A 24394-nucleotide genomic window follows, 5' to 3' on the forward strand; every position below is an offset into this window, starting at 1 on the left:
TTTATTGTTCAGCGGGATGCTGATGGATAGGCACGTGATATGTCTACTTTATGGTCTTCTTCTACAACACGCTTTCCTAGTTGCTGCTTTTCTTCTGATAAACGAGTTGCAACATTGATAAAGTCTTCCACTGCTTGCTCGTCGATTTGATGATGCAATACAATACGCGTTACAGTGCCTTCGTCACGTCCAATGATAATCTTCTTCTCTTCAAGGGCATCAGCAAGCTCGTTCACCGTGACCCAAGGCGCCGTATCAAGGAAGATCATATTTGTATCACAGGGAAGTAGAATACGCATACCCAATGTCTCGAGGTGATTTGCAAGTCGCGATGTCAATCGATGTGTCTCTGGCATAGTAGGAACAATAGTGTCGATGCAATGATGTGCTACAGCAGCCAATAAACCAGCCTGTCTCCATCCACCACCAAGAAGCTTTCTTACATGTCGAGCTCTTTTGATACGATCACGTGATCCAACCACAAGAGAGCCAACGGGTGCACCAACGCCCTTGGAAACGCATACAGAGATTGTATCAAAGAGCTGCCCGTATTCGCTTAGTGGTATTCCTGTGGCCTGGCTTGCATTCCATAAACGTGCACCATCAAGATGAAGAAGCAAATCCTTGTTACGGGCCAATGTATGAATCCGTTCCATCTCTTCCAAAGGCATAATGGCACCATTCAATGTATTTTCCAAAGCAATGACTATGATGATACAATAGGATGAATAAAATACAACAGAGATTAAGGTGATCATCACATACCACGTGTTGGAGCACCACATAGATCATCCATGTTTAGATTGTAGTCAATTTCCTCAGCTGTCAGATATACATTGTTCTTAGGCATCGTCGGGGTCAAAGCAGCTTGAGAATTGTAGGCTGTATATTTCATCATGTCAGCTATTGTCATCCAATCCGTGCCTGGATACACATATGTCATTACCCAATCCACCACATTCATAGTTGTAAATATGCGACCGGGCATCACATAACACTGAGTGAGGAGGCTGCGTCAACAGCGTACGAAGTCCAAGTTGGTTGGTCATAGTTCCACTGGCACAAAAGAGGGCAGCCTCGTGGCCAAGTAGCTTAGCAACGTGTTGTTCAAGGTCATTGATACTGTCATCGGCCTGTATAAAGCATGGAGTTAGTCTTCCAAGTGGGAATGAAGGGTGGGGTGGGCATGCTTGACCTACACCAAACACATCGTCTTTGCGTGATGCGCGCTTCATAATGTCGAACATGTCGTCAGTGACCTCGGTTGCTGTGTCGCTGGTCATGTCATACACAGCAGGCTTGTTCTTGGTGATGCTGGTGCTGGTGGCAAACGAACGACGTGTCGTGGATGCTCGTGCAGCAGTTGTCAACAAACGTCGCGTGAACATTGCGGAAAGAAACAAGCGTGAGAAGCGACAATATGTCTATCCACTGGGTTTATACATAAAAATTATATAGACTCTATATGCTACATCGATAATAAAAGACAAGGTTCATGCAAAAGTATTTATGAGTGGCTGCATTGACCACCTTATTCATTGCTTTGTGGGGGGAGGAGGTCATCGGAAATACATATTTTATATACACGCATCAATATGGATGATCTATTACTGCACGTATGTCAAGTTATCTATGCACCGGATATTGCCGGTATTCAATTGTTTTCTTTCGGAAGCAACCCCGTTTATTACATGTATGCGATATAGTTCGGCATTGTTTTTCTCAACATGCTGGGGAAGATGAAAGCTGTAAAATTAGCACACATCCCTTATTCAGCAAATGCGCTGTTGTTGGCTATATGTTGTGCCTCTGTTGAAAGCCAGCAACACAATCATCCTTCTTCTTGGCACTCTCCCCTCTCCCACAAAAGATACAAGCAATATTCTTCTTTGACCATTTGGGTGTAATACATAGACGCGTTATCGCCTTTTGCGTTTCATTGAATAATCGGGGTTATCAACAAGGGGGACAAGGGGAAAGAGATAAAAAGAAATGGAGGAAGACTTCCAACGGAAGCGGCGCTGTTGGTTGCTGCTGTATACATACGTTGCATATCTTTCACGTCGTACTTTCCGCCCATGCTGCACTAAACCGTAAATGACACACTGCAACACCAAACCCGAAAGCAACTAGTGTGTGTTGAGTCCAAAAGGGACTTTTAGCAGTAAAAGGTTAAATAACGGTAGAGCCACACATGAATGCACTAAAAGCATAGTTCAAGAAGTGTATAGATCAAGAAATACCCTTGCCATTGATATGAAAGTGGTAAACTTGCAAAGTTGTTTCTCGTTACAAGCAAGGTGGAGAAATTTCGTTTTTTGCACAAAAGCAGATACGTAGCACGATGCAAGTACCACAATGGATTTTTGCATAATTGGACTCCAAATTGCCGTTTGCAGGCGTTTTTGTATGAGGCAAAAACGAGTTGGGAGAATCTTTGGTTAGCTCGATCATACGATTGGAGAAACAATGCTGCCCAACAACACCACCTTTATGCGGAGAGAAGAAGAACGCGTGAGCTGCTGCTGCTGCCCATTGTTTTTATATGACTCCGTTTAAAACACGATCAGCCAACCATCACGATTGCTTGGAAGCCACCTAATCCAAGATAGAGGACGTATAGTGTTAATCGACGTGAAGGGAGAAAAAGTGTCGTAGATCAGATTACACAGGCGAAATTCTGTACTATGCTGACGGCGATTGTGTGGCATGCATCCATGTGAATAAGGACCAAGTGCGGAGGGTATACGTCCTCGTGGTCGACCCTTTGACAAGATTCGCGGTCTCTATAAATAATTTGCTCATAGAATTCCAACATAGAATGGGGATGTGTATATACCCATTGCAAATAAAGCACCACTTTCATCTCTACAAAGAGCAAATAGATGTAGGGCAGCTGACTGTAGCATGTTACCAATGGATGCTTGAAAATAGCTATGACAGTAAAAAAAGCACAAACATTGGCTCGGTGGCCTGGACAACGAAAAAGGGAACAATTCAATGTTCGTCGATGCGGACAAAACGTATTGTACAACATGCTCATGTCGTACAACTGAAACTCTCATTTCCTTTTAAAAGAGGACATGGCTTCTTCCAAACATCGTCTCTTCTCTTTATCCACCCCTCATTCCTTTGAAAACACACATTAATCCCTCCTTAATCATTACACCATGAAGTTCTCCATCATCGCCTCCGTTGCTGCCTTTGTCGCCACCGTTTCCGCTCAGGGCATCTCTGTCATCAACCCCACCCTTGGTGTATGTATATAAACGCGTACATGTTTATTCATGTCGTTGAAAGCTAATCCATTGTTTTCCTTTGTACAGGCTGTCTGGACCACTGGCACCACCCAATCCATCACCTGGTAAGTGCTTTTGTTCATCCATTGTGATGCTTTTCAACTAACCAATTCTTGTTTTTTAGGACTGTCACCAACGCCACCAAGGTCACTGGCATCAACTTGAGACAAGGTGGTTCTACCAACTTGGACAGCGTCTACACTATTAGCAACGCCGAAATCGATGCTAGCGCTGCCAAGTATGACTGGAACATCCAAAATGATACCCCCACTGGTGCTGATTGTAAGTGTACAAGATGGGTGATAAGATTGGGATATCATAGCTAAACGTGTATATAGACTCTGTTGAGGTTGTCACTGATGCTGGTGCTTCGTACTCGCCTTACTTCACCATCTTGGCTGGTAACGGTGCCGCTCAATCCTCTGGCGCTGCTCAATCCTCTGGCTCTGCTCAATCCTCTGGTGCCAGCAAGGCCTCTGGTTCTTCTGCTTCTGCCACTGGCTCTGCTTCCGCTTCTGGTGATAAGCCCGAGAGCTCTGACAATGCTGAAGGTGCTGCTACCAGCATGAAGGCCAATGTCATCCTTGGTGCTGCTGCTGGTGCCGCTGCCCTTGCTCTCATCTAAACATCTTTTCCCCCCGAACAACACCCTTTAGAGTGAAAATCTTCGTTGTATCATTCCACCTTCCTTATTACACATACAATTCGCGTCCATTTTACTTTTAATAATGATTGGAGTCAAGTCGCACAACAATACGTTGTGATGTCTGCTTCTTTGTTTCTTTTGTTCTGTACAATTATCAGGGTTGATGATGATGATGATGATACAAAGTCAGCGAGGTGGGAAAAGTTGTTGTTTCTCATGTCGGATGATGATGGAGGGTATCTAGGATTACAAAAGGATAAAATGTTGTCGATGGTTGTTGTTGTTGTTGTTGTTGTCATCTTGGCTCATTCCTCCCTTCCTCAATGTAAAATGTACGTGCGTGAATGCATTGGTTGGATATGTGTGTGGGTGTGTATGCGTGTAATATTCATGTACGAATTTGTGTCGCGGGTTTTTTCATACAGGACGCCAGCATCCTTTGCAGCTTGCTCCGATGTTCAAGTGGTCGGGACGAATCACGTTTTGGCTGAGAGAGAAAGAGACAGCTTTAGACAAAAAAGCTAATCATATTCACGTTACACACACAATTTACCTTTGCAATCGGACAATTGGTAGGGATGCATCTGCTTGCAGATTGGCGGCATTTGTCGTGGCAAATCAAGGCACATGCTATAATACATAACACACACAACGTTAACATCTCATCTTCATCATTCGTATAGAGCCTTTACCTTCACAATAGATTGCATGGCGCTTAACGTGATCCAGGCATACTTTGCATGTCACAGCTATCGTTATGGGCGATGATGTGAATCAATACTGCTGCACTTCCACCATCCAAAACGGATCCATCAATCAGCTTACCTTTTCCAAAAGATGTCTTTACAAACAAATGATCCCTTGGTGTCTCTTTTTTCACATAAGGAGAAGGTGATCGCTGCATATTCAGTGCCGGATTCGTCCGCATGTACTCAAAGATCAGAGAGATGTCAATGTCGTCATCCTGCTGATGATGGGTATTGGGTGTTTTGATAGCTGATGGTGAAGGACAAGATGACGGGCGAGCGATAGCTGAAGGTGAAGGTGATGGCGATGGTGTAGGTGATGGTGAAGGGCGACTGATCATGGTGTTTGATACCCATGGATGACACATGAGTTCCTCAGCTGTGGGTCGTTCGAGCGGGTCTTTCCGAAAGCAAACTAGTAATAGATCAAGTAGTGGCTGTACAATCATCTCTTAGTATCATCAGCGACAATAATAATACATCCCCCATGTAAAACATACCTCTGAAATCCCATCAGGAATAGGAGGATGGTCGTCTTCAACGATATGGTATAATGTTGACATGGCAAACATGCCGGCATAAGGTGGTCTTCCTGTAAGCATCTCAATGATAGTACAGCCGAGTGACCAGATATCCGATTTGGTTGATGCCCCTTGTAATTCAATCACTTCAGGTGCCATCCAATTAGGTGTGCCTGCAGGTGCCCCCATATCATCTTGTTTCACTCTCAAATTCAAGGAAACACCAAAATCGGTAAGCTTGACATCCCCAGTCTTGGTGGTCAGAATATTGGCTGCTTTCAAATCACAATGTACAACCTAGAATAAGGAGGCGTTAGGGGCCGGGTGGGGAGAGAAGGGAGAAGAACCACTTTCATACGTACCGCGTGCTGATGCAGATATGCAAGGCCACAAAGGATTTGGTAGGTATATGAAGCAACCAACTTTTCGGGTAAACTCCCAAAGGCTTTGAGCGAAGATAACAACGATCCATTCTCAACGTATCTAAAGATATCATCCTTGAGCTTTCAAAGACATACAACACGCGTTGCTCGATTTGAAGCTTACTCGAGTAAAATGTTGAGATAGGTATCATCCCTTACTGATCCAAGGTATCGCACAATATTAGGGCTCTCCATGTCTTTCAATAGATCGACCTCTTGCTATAAAAATGAAAAAGAGCGTTAGTGATCCATAAGGCATCCCTTTGACATTTCCAGTACTTGCCATAATTTCATGGTCAACCCCGACATCTTCCAGTTTGATGCGCTTGATGGCTACGACTTCTCCTGTTTGCACATCCAAAGCCCTGTCATACCAAATAAGAGTCTATCCTTGAAACCCTTTTTTGCTCTCCTTCATCTTCATCATCTCCCATTTGTAGTATGCATACCTATACACAGCTCCAAACTGTCCCTTGCCAATGCAGTTGCCTAGTTGCTAAAGAAGAAGGAAAACCAAAATGTCAATTCATCTTTCCTTTTTGCCAAAACCATAAAAAGATACTTACATAGCATGATATCATGTTACTGCTTTCATTCTTCATTGTAATTTTGACTTGCTCTTTGTTGTGCTTGTCGGCGTCAGCAATGCATTCGGTGCTTATGCGCTGTTTGAGGACTTCATGGCTTCTGTGTTGTCGATGATTGTTGATATGAGCTCGTGTGCGTGTGCGTTCAAGGCGTGGGGTTGATACAGTGAGCAGGGGATAAATCGATCCATTGTTCTTTACGCGATCACCCTGCATGGCATGTTCCACGTGTTCAATGTCTGTGTCCTGATGTCCCTGATGACTGCTTTGTTGATTGTGAAAGAGGGGTCGCTTTTGATGATCATGGTGGTGGTGATGATGTCGACGCCGCTGAGCTAACGTGCTGTAGCCACTATCCATGGTAGGTGGTCGTTGGTCGACTGATTCCTGATCCAAACTTGTTTTCTCATAGCGATACTCATCGAATGATGCAATGGATAAAGGTGATGGGCATGGACTCGGTTTCTTGTTACTGTGTCTTGCCAAAGTCAAAATAGTATTGATAACCTTGAATGATATGTATGTAATGCATCATGTGTGAGTTGATCCGTGCGTAAAGGACCCATTTTTTTCCCGCCATCACCTACAGCACCCATGTCTTTGGCTTCGTAAAGATCAACGGTTTGAAAGAGTTCAGATGGCTGCAAGCCGAGCTATAAATAAGATAAGGAAATGAGAGAAAGGACAAAGGACGACGATGATGATGATGATGAAAGAAAGAGAGATCTTTTTGTACCTCGCATGCCCCTTGAAGGAACAAACTGATATTGGCCATCTAATAGGGATTAGCTTCATTGTTTCTTTTTGATGATAATAAAACACCCGTCTCCCTCTCCTCCTCATCATCAGTTCTCCTTGCCTTGACAAATGCAATGTTTTTGTGTCCTATGCTCTTGATCGTACCCGGCTTAAGTACATTCACCAATCTACAATATCAGGAGATAGGGAGACATACATAGGATAGAATAAGCACCTTTACTGTTGTTGTTGCTCTTATAATAAAGAAGAGAGAGACCCACATACTTGCAAAGCAAAACACCATCCTGCAATTCTTTATGGAGATTGGTCGAGCCGAGTTGTATCCCCAATGTTGTCTCCAAGTAGTGTTTGGCTGCATACTGATCGCTTCGCTGCTGTTGTTCACGCAGTTGGACGCATAGTCGATCGGTTCCACTGGGATGTCGCTTGTACATTGCAAACTTCAACGCTGAGAAATGAACTGTAAGAGTGGGCCAGTGAATGGAGGAAAGAAGAGTAGCGGACAGAGACCAAAAAAAAGATACCGGGAGAATAGTAAAGTGAATGCCAAGCGTGTGTGTGTCTGTCTATGTGTGATGTGGTGTACATGCGCGTGTGCTTGGATGTGAATTGTTATGCAGTTGCCATATCTGGATATGACTTGATACCTTTAGCAACCTCACATAACGTGCCGAGGACAACATTGTCATTGATGCACTCTTGTGTGCCCATCTTTCCATTTAAGTGGTTTTTGTAAACATGGCGCTATTAACAACAGCATGATCTCATCCACATCATTCGATCCATCACTTTTTGCATGAACGATCTTGAGCTGTTTCATGGACCTCGAATCATTTGCATCAGCATACGAATGGATATCAAACATAAAAGGTGATGGTGATCATTGTTATTGCATGGTGGTCGCTTATAAAGTAAGCAGAGTACATTAATGCAATCGCACAAGACATGCGGCAAATAGTAATCCCGCACTATGCTTGTGTCACTTTGACAGCAATCATACTATAGGGTCGTTATCCATGATCAAATAAAGAGTGGCACATCTTCAAGTGGTATTGTAATTAAGGCAATGTAGTATTGAATGAGCAAGAAGACAATGATACAAGTGCTTGATGAATAGGGGCCATGTAGCCAACAAGGACATCAACTATGATTCGAAACCAAAGGGGGGTGGATATGATCCAGTCACGACGGGCAAAGGCTGAAACATGTAGTTTGCATCCTTGCAAACACCACCCATCAACCCGCACACACACACACGCTCCTCTTTCCCTTTCCCCCTTTTTTCTCTTCTCCGTTATTCAGTGGACCACCATATGAAATACCTTTTCATTTCGGTACCAGCGCTCGGCAATAAGCAAAATACGTTCCTCAACATCCGCGGCAAACTCAGCGAGTTTCATGCTTTGACTTACGCCTTCAACGTTCCTGAGTTCAAGGTAATCCCCACCCATTCTACCCTAATGACCTCCATTGCCAAGTCAAACCAACTCATGTCGCGCATATAAAGATAGGAACATTGGATGCATTGGTGCTCTTGTCAGACGACCTTGCTAAATACGACACCGCCTTTGAACAAACCGTCAACAAGTTGGCCGACATCCTAACGAATCTTGTCAAGAGCGATAGCACGAATGGACACGTATCGGAATACATGCTTGTGAATGATAGTAGGTATTCCATGCTTGAGATTGATATCCTAAAGTGCTCATGCTATGATATAACGTGTGTGGATAGAGCCCATAGAAGAGTACATCAGCACCTTTCAATGGAATAGCATGAAGTACCGCACCGATAAATCGCTTCAAGAAACCACGGCAACCCTCAATCAAGTACGTAAAGCATAAAAAAAGGATATTGGTATGTCTATGTGCATGGCTAACACGTCAAGAACTTTTTTATAGGAAGTAACATCGATTGACACGGTCATGAAGAACAAGATGAATGCTTACAGCCAAAACCGAAATGCACTCCAGTCACTTCAACGCAAGCAAACGTGAGTTGTTATTCTTATGAATAGACATCTTGAATGATAAGGGCTCATTTTCATTGGGTACATGCGTATTTTAGTGGAAATCTTTCTGTGAAAAGCTTGAATGGGATCGTCAAGAAAGAGCAGTGTGTCTTGAATTCAGAGTACTTGACAACCCTCTTTGTAGCCGTACCAAAGTAAGTCTCTTAACACGTTTCGTTAAGCGTGATTCAACTTCTCATTCACTCATGTTCTCTAGAACTGCATACAAGCAATGGCTGAACAAGTACGAGACGCTTACTTCTATGGTGGTTCCTCGATCATCAGTGTAAGTCCATGACAATGAATCAGGATACGATGCTGTATGTTAACTATGATCATCTATAGCAAGATTGCCGAGGATGACGAATACGGCCTCTTTTCAGTAACATTGTTTCAACGTGTCGCGGATGAATTTGTACACAAGGCGAGGGAGGAACGGTAAGTGGATTGATGTTTGGCGGTAGGGAAGATCAGCTGGAACAAGATCTAATATGAGCCAACCAAGCTTTATTGTACGTGATTTCAAGTATGACGAGGATGCACTTCAGAAGCAAAAGCATGAATTGGATGAAACAGTTGCCGTCGAAAAGGAACAACAAATGGAGCTCTTCCGCTTAGCACGCACAAATTTTGGCGAGGTATTTGCATCATGGATCCATCTCAAGGCTCTTCGCGTGTTTGTCGAATCCGTATTGCGTTATGGTCTTCCTCCTGATTTTACAGCCGTTACAATCAGCGTAAGTCTTTTGATGTTGCTGGTGGAGATACATAGATTAATCAAAGAGGATTGTCATTTAGGCAAAACCAAAGTATGAGGAAAAAGTGGATGCTGCATTACTTGCCCAATATGGACGGCTTGGTGGTGTACATGGTCAAGCAGCTAAACAAGGCAATGAGGATCCCAACCATGAAGAGCTCTTGGATCATGACTTACAGACCGTCAATGACAGCAGCTACAGACCCTATGTGGAATTTCATTTGCAGTTTGATACGGAGCGTGCGTGATCACCCAACTTGTAAAATAAATGATTGTGTTATTCCTCGTGTTTCAGACGATGAAAGTGTGTGTATCTCATAATTATGTCTCACATAATTGGCATATTGCAGGGGTATCATCAACCACGCATTGATTAAATACGACATCATTGTTTCATGCATTGACTCCATTTCTTTGTTTTCTTGTCATATAATCCACCCACATCATGTATCGTCTTAGCCGAAGTTTCAAGAAGTGTGGCAAACCTCTAAAGATGCAGCGCGCATTTATGCAAGAAGGCACTGAAGGTGCTACAACGAGAACAAAAGATTGGGGTGATAAGGAAAGAGCAGCTGAAAACGTTTGGGCAAAGCATGCTGTGAGTTCTTTTGCGTTGTTCACTGGTAGTAAAGACAACTAACTCTTGATCACATACGTAAAAGGATTCTGAAAAGCTCAAAGCTCTCCGAAATCTCCTTGAGGAACAAAAGAAGACCACGGATGCTATCAAACAGGAGCTGGATAAAATTACCGAAAAGACATCAAAATAATTGCAAGGAATGGAACATCGCAGCCGGGGACTTTGACTATTGAGAAACATGAATAAACAATTAGTTCAACATACTTCGTTGACTTAGCGAAAACTTACCATCTCCGCACTGGCGGGCTTTCGCCCGACCCACTGGTCTAGGTGGGCCTAAAGTATTGGAACAAACTTGTTGGGAGACTTGAGGTTAGTCAATTGGTGCCGCCAACAAGCTTCGATTGTAACGAATGGCAAGGGACCAAGGAGCTAAATACACAAGGTCAATATAAAACAGTTGATGTGATGATAGAGAAATTAACCTTGGTTAAGAGAATGTGTGTGATGAGGGATATCAACTTTGAAAAGACTCCTGCTTTTATAGACAACACAAAAGGTACCTCCTTAACGATTGATCATCCTTGCATAACAATCTCGGTGATACACCATATCTGGACGGCACCCAGTGGGACCCGATCCACCGCTATACATCCCGACGAGGTATATACAACATTGAGGATATCACCAATTGCTGACGTATCTCTTTCTCATCTTTACCACTTAACCATGGGAGTCAAACAACTACACGCTATTGCTCGTCGTTTCCAAGCTTATCAGCAGCATGCTAACTTGGGAGCGCTCTTGGAGGAACGCGAAATCAACACCATAGTTGTTGACTTTTGCCCCACTTTTTATTATTTGCTTGCGAATCATGCGGTGAGAATTCTTCCTGGTCATTTACAAGGTATACACCAATAACCAAAAACATGCGTTATGATATTGACGTTCATAAACCATAGGTAACGGTGGGTATCGTCTGGTGCAACCAGACATGACCCAATTCGTTAATGATTGTATCGAGAGGATTCAAGCCCTTGTCGCCCCTCATCGTCGAGTCCTTCTTGTGCTAGATGGTGAAGCTCACCCTATTAAAAAAGAAACGCATATCAAAAGAGACTTGGAGGCTAAAAAAGCCTTCAGCCGGGCCAAAGCTGAGTATTCGCGATTGAATGGTAACATTGCAGGAAGTGAAGTATTTACCGCTAATGCTAGAAAATGGCTCAGATTCACGCCTGAAATTAAGGATGCGATTTGTCATGTAAGAGACTAACAAAACTCAATGATCTTATGCATACTTACAATTATGATCATAGGTGTTGGCCTTACAAGGTGTCCCTGAGACCATCTTCCCCATAAGCGACGATTTGCATGTGGTTCCTATCATGGAAAATAATCCTATCCACTTTATTGTTGCACCCTACGAGGCCGATGGTATGGTAGTAGCTTTAGCTGAGCTTTTAGGTAACGGAACAGCTATCATTTCTGTCGATGGAGATGTGCTTGTGTATGGCGGATGCCTTAATACTTTACGATTGATGAATGTCAGTTGGGAAACAGGCATGGTGAGTCGATATTGTATCAAGAGTCAGTTGCTAAACTCTTTAGGTTTACAACTTGAGGGTGATAATGATGATATGATTATGGCACAGAAATTATTACTTGTGTTGGCTTCAGTAAGTGGAAATGATTATGCTGAAAACATACCTACCTATTCTTTTGGGAAAATGCGGGAAAGGCTTTTGAATGGGCTGCAAGTGAATCGTACAGAATACTGGGATCAATCAATGTACACTATACAACAGAGGCTATTATCATCGTTCAACAATTTACCTGCTCATATACCTGAAAGAATGAAAAAGGCACTCGTGATGTATGCATGCCCACTAGCAGATATAACAAATAACAGGGGATGGTCACCACTACAAATTGGCTTTGAGTACAATGAACTTTTTACAATACTTGGAAATATGGAACATCTTCATGTATTAAGAGGACCATCAGAGACACAAGGAAATCGTTTCATATATGCTTATAATGTTCAACCTATACAAAGAGAAAACACAGCCCCAGAAAACACAAATGACTTGCGCCCACCGAGACAAAGGGTATATGCAGCAGCTGCAAGAGGACGTGGTAGAGGACGTGGTGGTAGAGGACGTGGTGGTAGAGGACGTGGTGGTAGAGGACGTGGTGCAGGAGGTGCAGCAGCACAAATTACTGTTTTCTCTGAGGATAATGCAACAGAGCATATTACTATATCTGCCAGAAGCAGAGCAATTCGTACATGGTCAATGGGTTTATATTCGTCGGTTTTATCAGCTGCAATGACTAGATCAATACCATTCAGCAGCAATAGTATTGCTCGATTTCAAGAGAATTTCGACCCTATTGAAGGACAAGCTCTAAATCATACTAGGGTTATATGCGATATCTTACACAACGAATCAAAGCAAATGTCATTTGTACGACAGGTAGCTTTTCAGATGGTTAACATAGCTTTAAGGCATCCTAAACATAGGCCTCTTAACGAACCTGAGAATTTGAATTTCTACAGAGAGTTTTTCTCTAATGATTCCCAGAAGATCTGGATATTTATCATCAATTGTGCTATGACACGTAATTATGCGTATCATAGAACAGGGGATCCATTATATGTCGATGTACCTTTTCACCCGTTTGAAACCGATAGAGCACAACAAGGCTTCGTTGGTATAGACAATCCAATGCAATATGCTGCACACGATGCTCATAACCCCGCACATCTTCGTAATCTCATCGATACGATGCACGATAAAGCTGATTTCAGAGACACCATGTTGCAAGCTCGTGCCATGTGGTACCAATACTACAGAAATAATAACATTGATCCACCAGTGCTACCAAATACCCAATACAGGCATAAAATGGTACAATCATTAGCACAGCAAATGGATACCAACTTTAAAGTGAACCTCATCACACATTTCATCTCAAGAACAGAGGCATTTATTGCAGCATACATGACTTATGTATCAGATGTTCCTAATGGATGGCCTGACCTACCAGAAACTCCAATGGAAGGGGTTAATACTCTCAATCACCGGCTTTACATTCTCATTCGAGAAGTCATAAACGATGAAGCTCCTCACGGGAATATCCAAAATCAAATCCAAAATATAATGGTAGAAACAAATACACAGCTTGATAATGATGTGATTGCTTCAGTAGCCACATTCATCACCTCCCAAAGAAATAAGAGGGTGCAAACAGGTAATGCTGTACCACTTACCTTTAATGAATTGAGTGATGCGTTAAAGGATTATGCTAAAAGACCCCGGGGATGGCCTACTCATGTTGGCTTACCACAATATGTACTTGCAAATGTTTTCTGCATTCCATGGATACAGAATGACGAGAGAACAGAGAATATAGTGAACGACGACGTATGTAGAGAGGTTCATGAGCAAGTGCTTGGTCTCCCACTTGGCATCCAACAGGATATAAGAGCCTTCATTAGAGATATTCGTGCGAATCTTCAAACGGCTGCTTTTGACTTTAAGATTGGTATTCGTACACAACGTATACCTCCAAACACCCCAGATGATTTGAGAAGCAGAAACATTCCACTTGATATTTTTGATTGCTTGGATTTACCACGACCAGACGTAAGAAATCGGTTAGCTCATATCTTTGTTGATGTTTTGGCAGTAAACCCACAATACATAGCATGGGAACAAGCTATGAATCAACAATGGAATCAAAGAATACAGCAGAGCATACAGGATTTTCAAGAAAAACTTAATCAGGTATTGCTAGACTGGGATAATGCCAACCAACAAATACAATTGGTTGTTGCACAACAGGATAACCGCCAACCAGAAATGTTAAGTCTTCATAATGATGAATTTGCAGCAGAGTGGCTACTCGCTGGAGGTAATGGCCTTAACCGACAACAACGAAAACAAAATATGTTGGTCTTACTTGAAAACTTTGATGAGATGGCAAAAAGATACATTCACGATATCGTAGTGGAAGAAACTACACGATGGTATTATGTGTGGAATACATGCAGGAATATCGTAATGGAGATACGTGATGTCTTATACAATGACACTGGCAATGAATTCTTAACGACAGTTGAAGCAATGCAAGATCGAATAATAGAATCGGAGGGAGAAATCAGGAATCAATGGGCAACGGAAATGAATACTTTCCAGACTCAGCTTAATCAGGTTAACGAAACCACTCAAGAACAATACAATGCTATCATCACTGAGATACCTCAGGTGTTACCTTTGGGTCCCAATGGTAACATTGATAACACCGTAGAAGGAGTACAACAGGAATATCAGTTTTGGACAGGGGTTATAAATCAAAGATATGATGGCTTTAATGTTTTCTGCAACCAAGTCCTACAACAAGTTCACACGACCATGGTAAACCAAACAACTAATCTATTACACGAAATGGAAGAATTGCATGGTGCTTTAGATGCTTACCTTGCTGATTTGGCAGAACAACCAGAAGATGGTGATGATGAAGAACAAGAGGCAGTTGAGCTTGATGAGCAGGCATCTGACATAGAGGATGAAGATGATATTATGCAGCGTGAAGATGATGATCCTCCGACAGACCAAGGCATTAATGGGTTCAGAACCTATGCTTTGATTCCAATGCTCGTTACGATGCTGCAAGGTTTCCCTGATCGATTGTCGTTTGCACTTTGCCCCAAGGCCAAAAGTGGGAATGTATGCATTCCTATCAACAGGGCGATTGGTAGAGATATACTTCAGCATGTAAACTACTTTGCACAAGGCATTCCCAATTATGCGAACCTTCAGCCACATATTCAATCACTACAGCAATGTGTTAACTATACCAGGCTTATAGGGTACAGTGAAACACCTTTTATGATACCACTTTCTACTCCCATAAGAGCAGCCGTTCATGACATCATTACGACTACCATCAACGACCTAATCATACCTCAACAAGTTATGCCTTATTACACGAATCTTCCCCATGGTGTTACAATAATTGATATTCATCAGCAAATGATTATGCTATTACATGCATCACATCAAGTTGCCCAGTTTGATGCTAACGGTGAGCTTGTGTTCCCTGATAACATACAAATCCAGGCATTATACGCTTCCCAGCTATATTGTGATCAGCTATTACTTATCCGCTCGCTGAGAGTAAGGACATTAATACGTTCACAAAAACTTCCAATGGGTGAGCCTGCGCTTGACAACCTTCATCATTGGGTACAACCCAATGCTCTTGATAACGAAGAGTATGTACGAATGACACGAATCTATATTGGTTATTACCAAAAGGACAGAGGGTTGTCTGTGGCAGACTTTAGAACAGCTTACATTCATAGTCATAATCGATTGTGTTGGGAAACATTAGTAACTGTGCAATACAATGCAAATAATCAACCTCAGCTTCCTGCCTCTGTAATGGGCCAGTATCTAGATCAATGGCAATCAGCAAATATCGCCATTCCACAAGCGCAACAGAGCAATGTTTGGAATCCATATCCTTTTTTCTTCAACCCTCAATATCAATCATTTGTTTCTGGAGAGGGTAATGTAACAGTCAAACACGGGAGATATTATAGAGAATTCAACAGAACAATCCAGGGAGTGAATATGGTATATCCACGATACACTATTGAACGCCTAATGACCGATGGAGTAAGGATACATATCGTTGTCAGAGATTGGATGAAAAGACTCACTCGTTCAAGAGGCGACCCTATCAAATACATACCAGAGGTTCGCAAATGTAGAAATCGAAAATTAGCACAAGACGAACAGCTTCGAGATGACTTGCCTGTTGATGTCAACAATGTCGACGTTGAACTTAATCAACGGGTCAATTTGATGCAACATCATGGCTTCACAGGTGTGGTAGGGGTTGATCTCGGTGAAACGTTTGCTGCAGGAACATTTTTCTTGCCACATGGTCCTGGTGTCGGAGTACAACACACGATCAAACGAAGTGAATTGTATGGATTGACCTTCACCAATAGAGGTATAATTGAAAGTGAGAAAAGAGCTAATCAAATTAACGAAATTGAGAGTACTATGTCGCAAGGAAGCACATACAGCAACATGGATAAATACTTGGTTTATATTAACAATTTCCAGAACGATAACAACGGCTTACAACTGAACAACTTTTATTCAAGGAAAACACTCATTCGTCGGCAGTGGTCAAATAGATTATCCATGAAAGCTGCTAAGGACAAGGCATGCACTCGCGTTCTTTCCATGGGAACCGCTTCGTTGAATGCACCCACACAGCAGCAATATCAGAACCAAGCTTTGATCAGGAGACAACAAAAAGCAGATTTCATGCAACTACAAACCTTGGAACAAGCTTTACCTTGGGAAGACGAAATGAATTTTATTGAAGATGTAACACAACAACGAGATCAATCTCAAATTCAAGCAAACGCAAGACGACAAGCACGTTTGATTCGAAGAGAAAACTTATCAACAGAAGAACAACAACAAAGACTTATCATACGACGTGAGAAAAGAAGACGCCAAAGACGTCGTCCTCAGCCAACTCGGATGGTTATAGCTCTCGGTATGGATGCGTTGACATCTGGCAATCATAGAAGGGGTGCGCCCGCCTCTATGGATATGAGCTTTGCGTCAAGTTTGGCTGAAATTGCTAAAGCCAGAAACCATTGGGTTGTCCGCTGTGATGAGTATCTAACATCTCAAAGATGTCCTCGCTGTGCAATGTTAAATAGGGTGACAAACCTCCATTATCTCCAAGTACAGGTTCCGGGAGCAGCACAACCAAGGGAATCAATCAGAATCCTTGTTTGTGATACATGTGAAAAGACCTATCATAGGGATGGATCAGCAGCACACAATATAGCAAACAATGCAATGGCTTTCCTACAATTTGGTCAAAGAATACCAGGCCATATTAGGAACTCTCGTCGTATACAAGGGGTCAATTATGATAATTGATCCATGATACTAATCTTTTCCATTCCTTAGCACATAGATATAGTTGCGTAAAGTACCGATATCACCAATCGAGGCTTTTTTTGTCTACGTATGCGTAAATAAAGAATGTTACATTGAATACTTAATTTCCAGTACATGAATCAAGTGTGTTAAGCATGATGTACACTTTATCGTTTACATCATTATACATATACGCATCCAATGCAGCCTTGGATGATTCTCATGTTGCCAATCTTTTACTCGACATGTTTCATCCTGTTTTGTTCCCTCTTCTGTTACCAACCACATATTGCAAAGGGTTTATTTACAATGAATCATACATACGAACACCAAAGTCGTCATGTAGATGTAACTCACACAATCTCGCTTGTCGTTTTAACATTCTCTCCTCCTTTCCATCAAGAAAACGTCACTGGTGTACATCTAAAACATATGAACTGGAATTATAGATACTAATCACGCTAAACCTGATCTTCATTCAACATAGACTTTATCAAAAAAAAATGGTAGAATACATAGACTCTATGGGTATCATCGGGTCATTGTGTCCTTGGTTGCTGTCGTCATAGAAATCTTCATGCAAGGTTCCAAATCAGCTCCAAATCAGCTGTTGCTTGATTTCACTCTAGTATTCCAGGATCATCCATGATTATAAACCGCCTTTCGTCAAAGAGCCTTCTTCTCAACAATACCATTCAATCCAACATCATCCACAGATGTAATCGCGTATCATGATGATTCTTTCTGATGATGACATGCTAAGTAATCAAAACGACTATCCAGGACTTCTTTCCACTGCGCTTGATTACATCCATCCATAGTCATTCCAAGGCCCACATGTTAATCAAAAGGCAATATGATCGCTTCTGATATGCATCCTTTTCCGTCTAGCTAATGGTCAATACCTTACTTAGTCATTCTTTGAAGCAGCTCAATCATTTTGCGATATATACCATGCATCGCAGGAGTTGCTTGTATTGATACATACATGATAATGGATATCAATGGCCGTCAGATATGGTATACTCCACACCAACCATCACGTCCTATGGTTCACGAACGATCCGCAATATTAGTTATCGTTCCTTGATCAGCAAACCCATCCATACTCTTCTATACCTTGCTCTGTGTGACTCATTATACAAATCTCCTGTGGTAGTGTGCTGTTGGATAATGGAGCGTGTCTTAGGTGTATGAAGAGGTGATGGTAATGATTACATGAAATAGGTGTTGTGTGATGGATAAAACTGATCAACATGCTGCTGCAATGTTACGCAAGAAAGACATCCCTTGGAAGTAGTTGCTCGTTATCACCAAGCTTGAAAAAGAAACCGAGCGCTAGTTTCTTTGCATGTTCGCTGCACGACGCGTAAAGAATGAATATTGTAGGGTGCCATGTACGTGCTGTCATCATTTAAGACCAAATCGTAGTGAAGAAGTTGCTGTGGATGTCATTGTCCAGTGGAGTGAAATGCAGATGAACAATCCAAAGGGCACAACACAAGTAGCTTGCTGAATAACCCACACACTATAATCAAAAAGGAGGTTGGCATACGTTGAAGAAGAGAACGAATCATTCACTATTTACCAAATGATAGCTTCATCCATAGAAATCCCAAATGACCAGAAGACATACAGCTTGCTGAATAGCCCGCATACTATAGTAAAAGGGAGGTTAGCAGGCGTTGAAGAAGAGAACGGACCACTATTACCAATGATAGCCACATGCACGAAAACATATCGACATCCAATGACAGCTGCATCCATCAATAATCCAAAGGGCTGAAGACAAGTAGCTTGCTGAATAGATCACATACTATAATAAGCGAAGAGGTTGGCAGGCGTTGTAGAAACGAATGGATCACTATTTACCAATTGATACCCATGTATGCACGAAATCCTGCTGATATCCAAATCAAGCCGATTCTTTGCAATCGTCCGCTTGTTGATAAGACCCACTACGTTGGCACCCGGGTTGTAAGCTATGGAACGACACTTGATGGGAACATACAGTGAGAAGGTTGAGTAATACTCGTACCACCGAAGATAACATACTTACATTTTACCGAAGAGCCCTTACAAAGAGAGACAACGAGACAATCCTTGTTACCCAAGACCACATGCAAATCGAGAATGCATTGTGCATCGAAAAGCCCAAACCAGATCCTAGCTGCGGAGTGACGTACATATGGCTAAAGAGCGATGTGAATGGCAATCGTTTTTCATTGGAAATCGAATGCAGCTTGACGATGAATGCCTTGAGGAGATGCATAAATGACCTCGGTAACATCAAAGATGTCAACGCGGACTCTCATTGCTTGTTGATGACATTATCCATCCATAAGACGCGTATAGTTGTAGAGATCCACCAAAGGAATTGCCGATAATCAGGACCACGAGATGATCGAAAGCTTGCTGACGCCAAAGGTATAAACCTGCTCCTTGTTGCTGACATGATCGATCGATAAGGGACCTTTGTTTCAGGAGGTTCACCAAATTGCAGGTAATGGGAAGCACCAGATGGATGATGGGATGAGGGTTGATATGGCATCAAAGATATGCATGCTGTTGTTTGTTGCTGATACAATCCACTCATAAAAGACGTTCATTGGCTGACATTCTCCAGAGAAATCGCCCGTTGCTTGGTAACCAACCACCCGAGACACAATAAAGGTTGACACCACCAAAAGACATAAACGCTTCCCCATGGCTGACATGATTCACCTATAAAAGATGCACCATAAACAATTGTCCCAACTCATCCAACAATACTTAGCAATTCATAGCTGTGATCTTGTAAACGTCAAAGCACCAAAAGACAAGCAGCTCTCTGCAATGGTCCCTCTAAATAATGGTAGGCGTTTCAGCAAAGGTCTCCAAAAGCATGAGAGTCCTACATACCTGAATCACGCAATCATCACCCGCAGACTTGGGAACCACATAGGCAATCAGGATGTAAAGTAATGATAAAAGCGCACAGCCAAAGAAACGTCATTGTACCGGCACTCTCCTGTGGATCGACGCGATGAAGTGCATCAATAGAGATACCCATCTTCTCTCTAAAGGCAAGGAGATCAATAGCCGTAAAACGATGGAGCCGTGCGAACAGAGGATGCATTTTTAATCCCTGAGGCCGCAACATGAGTCGCACTGTCCCCGGGCACAACATGTAGAGCTCCACAGGAAAGTGTAGTACAATGACGTCCTTGACGTGCAGCCGTGATAATAATAGTATCGCCGAAAGAGGCTCTGCCACTGTAGGGTGTTTGGTAAGTTCACTTGAATCCAACCAATCCCATCATAATGAACACTCTTACCTTGTGGTATTCCTCAATAGCATCACCGCCTCAAATAAAGCCGTATCTCCATGTCATCCATATTGTCTTGCTACTGTTTCACTGTAAGGCTCGTTAATTGACAGGTTTTGCTTTGTACATCCAATTCCATCCATGCATACCATTGAGCCAACGTACGGCGTTATTGCTTTGATATCAATGTCCTGTTGCTGCCAGAGGTACCATCATCCAACATGTTCACCTACCATAAATGCAATGTGAGATAAGAAGCAAACCCAATCCACACGCTTTTGTTGTCAGCATACCCAAAAGAGGCAATGTGAAGACGTCTTGAGAACTCTCATTGTGGACAACTCGGTAAGGAAGGCACACGACGCCCTGAACCATGGTGATCACAAGGAATTGCAACCAAATACACCATCCGACGGCAATACAATAATCAACCTGCAGCGCCAAGGTATACCACCATATGTACCATACTCTCATTGGATCCTGAAATTGGCATCATAAGAGATATCCACCTTCTCTCTGTAGGCAAGGAAATCAATAGCCGTACTTGGATGGAGGCCGTGCGCACAGCGGATGCATTTTTAAATCCCTCAGGCCGCATCTTGAGTCACACTGTTTCCGGGCCAAAATTCCCCAGGAGAGCATAGTACTATACAATGACATCCTCGACGTGCAGCCTTGATAATAATAGTATCGCCGAAAGAGGCTCTGCCACTGTATGGCGTTTGGTAAGTTCACTTGAATCCAACTAGTCCCACAATGAACCTCTTACCTTGTGGTATTTCTCAATAGCATCATTGCCTCAAATGATGCTATTATCCATGTCATCCATATTGTCTTGCTGCTGTTTCATTGCAAGGCTCGTTAATTAACATGTTTTGCTTTGTAGATCGAATACCACGCATACCATTGAACCAACCATACAGTATTCTTGCTTTGAGATCCGTATCCTTTTGCGGCCACAGGTACCATAATCCAACGTATTCAAGCTGCAGTAAATGCAATGTAAGGTAACAAGGATAGTATTTGCTTTTCATGTCGACATACCCAAAGTAACAATGTGTTGGGACCTCTCCTTGATGGCAACCATGGATAGAATACACACGACACACGACGACCCCTTTGGAACTTGTATAACGAGAGAACAGCAAACTACACGTGAACTTTAGAACCACAATGTCCAACTTGAATAATAAAGTAATGCAGCGATTGAACTTACATGTTGTATTGCAATGGAAGCTTGAGTCATGGGCAGATCGCGCGCGTACTTGCTGTTGAATGTCTGCAGCTGGAAAGTGTCGCCATTGACCACATGTTCACCCCAATGAACGCTGTACATTGTAAGGAATGCCAGCAATTAGCGCGTTGTAGTTTGTAAATGGAGACAAGCTTACCTTTTTTTGTGAAGAAGAGTGGTCTCTTTGTTCCTCCTGCTCCCTTGAATTCGTGCACTCCTTGCCACCCGCTTGCTACAACTACCGCTCTCAATAAGCACGACGGCACCTTCTATCTAAGCTATCCATAATCTCCCTGTGCCAAAAGATGGCGTCGACTACAGTAGGACCGGACGCATCAATGTAGCTTTAAGTTTTTATGAGTTAACCCCCTAACGAGTATAGGAAGCTCTTCGTTTTGGTATTAGTTCGAAGGGATCTTCAATCAAACAAAATGTAACAGGATCTCGTTAATTGGTAAAAATGAAGTCGTTTTATTACAGCAACATCATCAAAGTACATGATAAATGCAAGTGGTAGCAATAATAAGCAAGAATTACGTCGACAACAACATTTTCTGTTCTAATCCAACAAATGTCCTAAAGTACGCTTCAATTTTTTCACCTCTCTTTCTTTCAATCCCAAAGATTCTTGATTCTGATGATTCATTCTGGTCGCATGTTGTAGCTCCTCATTTTTGGCGCTCAGCTTTGCTTTGCATAGTTCCAATTGTGATGCGGTCTCTTTTTGTTGCTTTTCAATATTAATGGTCCTTTGCTCCAAGTCGTCTTTTGCATCGATTAGAGTGGTAAGATCGTCACGTGTTTGCGATACTTGTCTGAGAGCATTTTTCAATGTGTGCTGCAGTTTAGTAAGCTGTGCGATGCGTTTCTTGTTTATCGATGGAGCTTCTGGTGGTGTATGTAACCGTGCGCGGATGGTTCTGTTGTCAATCGGGGTATCCTTACGGGAACCTTGTTTTTCGTACATCGCTTCAGTGTTTGAGCTTGACATTGTATGATGCTGTAGTATGTCATCATGATGGGTTGTGCCACCTTCGGATATGGGAGCTACCGACGACAACTTTTTGGATGATGATGACATGCCTTGATTGGTCACCAATTCATCTCGCATTGCCTGGATTTGTCGTTCCAATTCCTGAATCTTCCTTTTGGCATCATCTTGCTTCCGTTGCAACTCGTTACGTTCACGTGTCAAGATTTCGACATGAGCTTTGAGTGCATGAGTTTCTCCTACATTGGTTGTATCTCCATTGGGCAGTCGTCATGTAGGTGGATGGTAGTAACCTCGCATCAAAGGAATTTTTTGATTGCTATGAAAAGCATGTCTTTGATTGTTGCCCGCGGGTGTATTTGTACTTTGATGTCCTTCCATTCAAAAACTGTAACAAGGGTGAAAATCAGATTGTGGTATGAGAAGGACAACTGCGTGAGAGAAAAAAGACAAAGAAAAGAAAGGACGTTTTTGGGAGAGCGAAGAAAATTAATTTGACGGAACTTGTTTCACGCTTGTTTGCATTGATTCTATCTCATGCTTGCTGTACCCCCTCTCCCCCAAGCAACACAGTCGTAGCCAAAACTAAACTTTGAGTTTTTACATCTGTATCGTGTATACCCCATCCATAAAGCATAGCTATTGTTCTAATGATCCTATAATGTTCCCGTTGAGCGTTTATCTTCGCAGCAAGATAAAATAGTAAACCCATACTCGGCAAGGTGATGTAATGATGATGATTATGGGCGATTAACTGGATCACCTCGGGTGGCACGATGCATTCCGATACTAATTCTTCTATTCCTTTTCCTAATGTAAGATAGTTGTATGCTCAACTTTGCCTATGTTGATGTGTTTTGCTGATTAGTGTTTTTATGGGGTAGGTTACAACGACCAGCACGAATTGCCCATCGTCACCGAGCAAGACTTCTGAGAAGGGAAATAGAACGACAAGAAGCTGAGCGACAGCAACAGATTGAAGATCAACATGTAGTTACTCCTAATGGCGCGGATAGTCATGTACCTGAAGAGGGTGAGACCCAACAGCAAGAAGAAAATGACGTTGATCATACTCCTGAGGGTGATATGAGCCAACAGCATGAAGAAAATGGAGATAGCCATGCACCGGAAGAAAGCTTGAGCCAGCAGGAAGAAGAAAATAACGATAATCAAGCTACTCAAGAAGAAGATCAATTGTATGATGAGTATGATTGATCGGATCCAATAATAAAATTGTTGCTGTTTATCATAGCGAGAGATCTCACGCCACTACGGCATATCTCACAAGCATGACTTACACAAATCAACCGTTTGTGCCACCCACACACGAGTCCCATCATCACTGCGTATACCGACTTATCCGTATCCTGATTCAAGAAGCCACGTCAACATCAACCCAAACACCAATCCCTTACGCCATCATCCATAAAGCTATAAATAAGCGTATTCAACAACTGAAATAAATCATTCAACAACCTTTGTTAAGTCTCGCTGTATTCTCTCGTCTCTTTTTATCATCATCTCTCTCCTCTTTTTCATCTTTATTATTGTGC

The 24394-nt window shown here is 42.4% G+C and overlaps 8 protein-coding genes across 8 annotated transcripts; 4 read left to right on the top strand and 4 right to left on the bottom strand.

Moving 5' to 3' along the window:
- Positions 1–8: 8 nt before the first annotated feature.
- Positions 9–1388, bottom strand: O0I10_004616 (uncharacterized protein; the record flags this gene model as incomplete). Its single annotated transcript, XM_058484673.1, has 4 exons — positions 9–706; positions 766–882; positions 947–1133; positions 1200–1388. The coding sequence occupies 4 exons, from the start codon at positions 1386–1388 to the stop codon at positions 9–11; spliced, it is 1191 nt and encodes a 396-aa protein (XP_058344550.1).
- Positions 1389–3170: 1782 nt separating this feature from the next.
- O0I10_004617 (uncharacterized protein) lies at positions 3171–3924 on the top strand (the record flags this gene model as incomplete). Its single annotated transcript, XM_058484674.1, has 4 exons — positions 3171–3257; positions 3327–3364; positions 3424–3581; positions 3638–3924. The coding sequence occupies 4 exons, from the start codon at positions 3171–3173 to the stop codon at positions 3922–3924; spliced, it is 570 nt and encodes a 189-aa protein (XP_058344551.1).
- Positions 3925–4333: 409 nt separating this feature from the next.
- Positions 4334–7414, bottom strand: O0I10_004618 (uncharacterized protein; the record flags this gene model as incomplete). The annotated part of the gene is made up of 14 exons (XM_058484675.1): positions 4334–4432; positions 4499–4575; positions 4638–4694; positions 4771–5128; positions 5192–5509; positions 5575–5695; positions 5759–5853; positions 5918–5999; positions 6084–6130; positions 6201–6728; positions 6809–6874; positions 6958–6996; positions 7081–7147; positions 7245–7414. The coding sequence occupies 14 exons, from the start codon at positions 7412–7414 to the stop codon at positions 4334–4336; spliced, it is 2124 nt and encodes a 707-aa protein (XP_058344552.1).
- An 879-nt stretch (positions 7415–8293) lies between these two features.
- On the top strand, positions 8294–9996 carry O0I10_004619 (uncharacterized protein; the record flags this gene model as incomplete). The annotated part of the gene is made up of 9 exons (XM_058484676.1): positions 8294–8416; positions 8488–8647; positions 8715–8809; positions 8882–8973; positions 9048–9146; positions 9209–9277; positions 9337–9429; positions 9497–9728; positions 9790–9996. The coding sequence occupies 9 exons, from the start codon at positions 8294–8296 to the stop codon at positions 9994–9996; spliced, it is 1170 nt and encodes a 389-aa protein (XP_058344553.1).
- Positions 9997–10193: 197 nt separating this feature from the next.
- O0I10_004620 (uncharacterized protein) lies at positions 10194–10518 on the top strand (the record flags this gene model as incomplete). The annotated part of the gene is made up of 2 exons (XM_058484677.1): positions 10194–10346; positions 10411–10518. 2 exons carry the CDS (start codon positions 10194–10196, stop codon positions 10516–10518), a joined length of 261 nt encoding a protein of 86 aa, XP_058344554.1.
- Positions 10519–11057: 539 nt separating this feature from the next.
- Positions 11058–17818, top strand: O0I10_004621 (uncharacterized protein; the record flags this gene model as incomplete). The annotated part of the gene is made up of 4 exons (XM_058484678.1): positions 11058–11235; positions 11291–11589; positions 11645–16913; positions 17796–17818. The coding sequence occupies 4 exons, from the start codon at positions 11058–11060 to the stop codon at positions 17816–17818; spliced, it is 5769 nt and encodes a 1922-aa protein (XP_058344555.1).
- Positions 17819–19900: 2082 nt separating this feature from the next.
- O0I10_004622 (uncharacterized protein) lies at positions 19901–21214 on the bottom strand (the record flags this gene model as incomplete). The annotated part of the gene is made up of 4 exons (XM_058484679.1): positions 19901–20032; positions 20111–20152; positions 20210–20236; positions 21080–21214. 4 exons carry the CDS (start codon positions 21212–21214, stop codon positions 19901–19903), a joined length of 336 nt encoding a protein of 111 aa, XP_058344556.1.
- Positions 21215–22409: 1195 nt separating this feature from the next.
- On the bottom strand, positions 22410–23963 carry O0I10_004623 (uncharacterized protein; the record flags this gene model as incomplete). Its single annotated transcript, XM_058484680.1, has 2 exons — positions 22410–23059; positions 23915–23963. The coding sequence occupies 2 exons, from the start codon at positions 23961–23963 to the stop codon at positions 22410–22412; spliced, it is 699 nt and encodes a 232-aa protein (XP_058344557.1).
- Between the last annotated feature and the right edge of the window lie 431 nt (positions 23964–24394).

This window comes from Lichtheimia ornata (genome assembly GCF_029851405.1).
Source record: "Lichtheimia ornata isolate CBS 291.66 chromosome Unknown scaffold00017, whole genome shotgun sequence".
In the NCBI taxonomy this organism is placed as follows: domain Eukaryota; kingdom Fungi; phylum Mucoromycota; class Mucoromycetes; order Mucorales; family Lichtheimiaceae; genus Lichtheimia; species Lichtheimia ornata.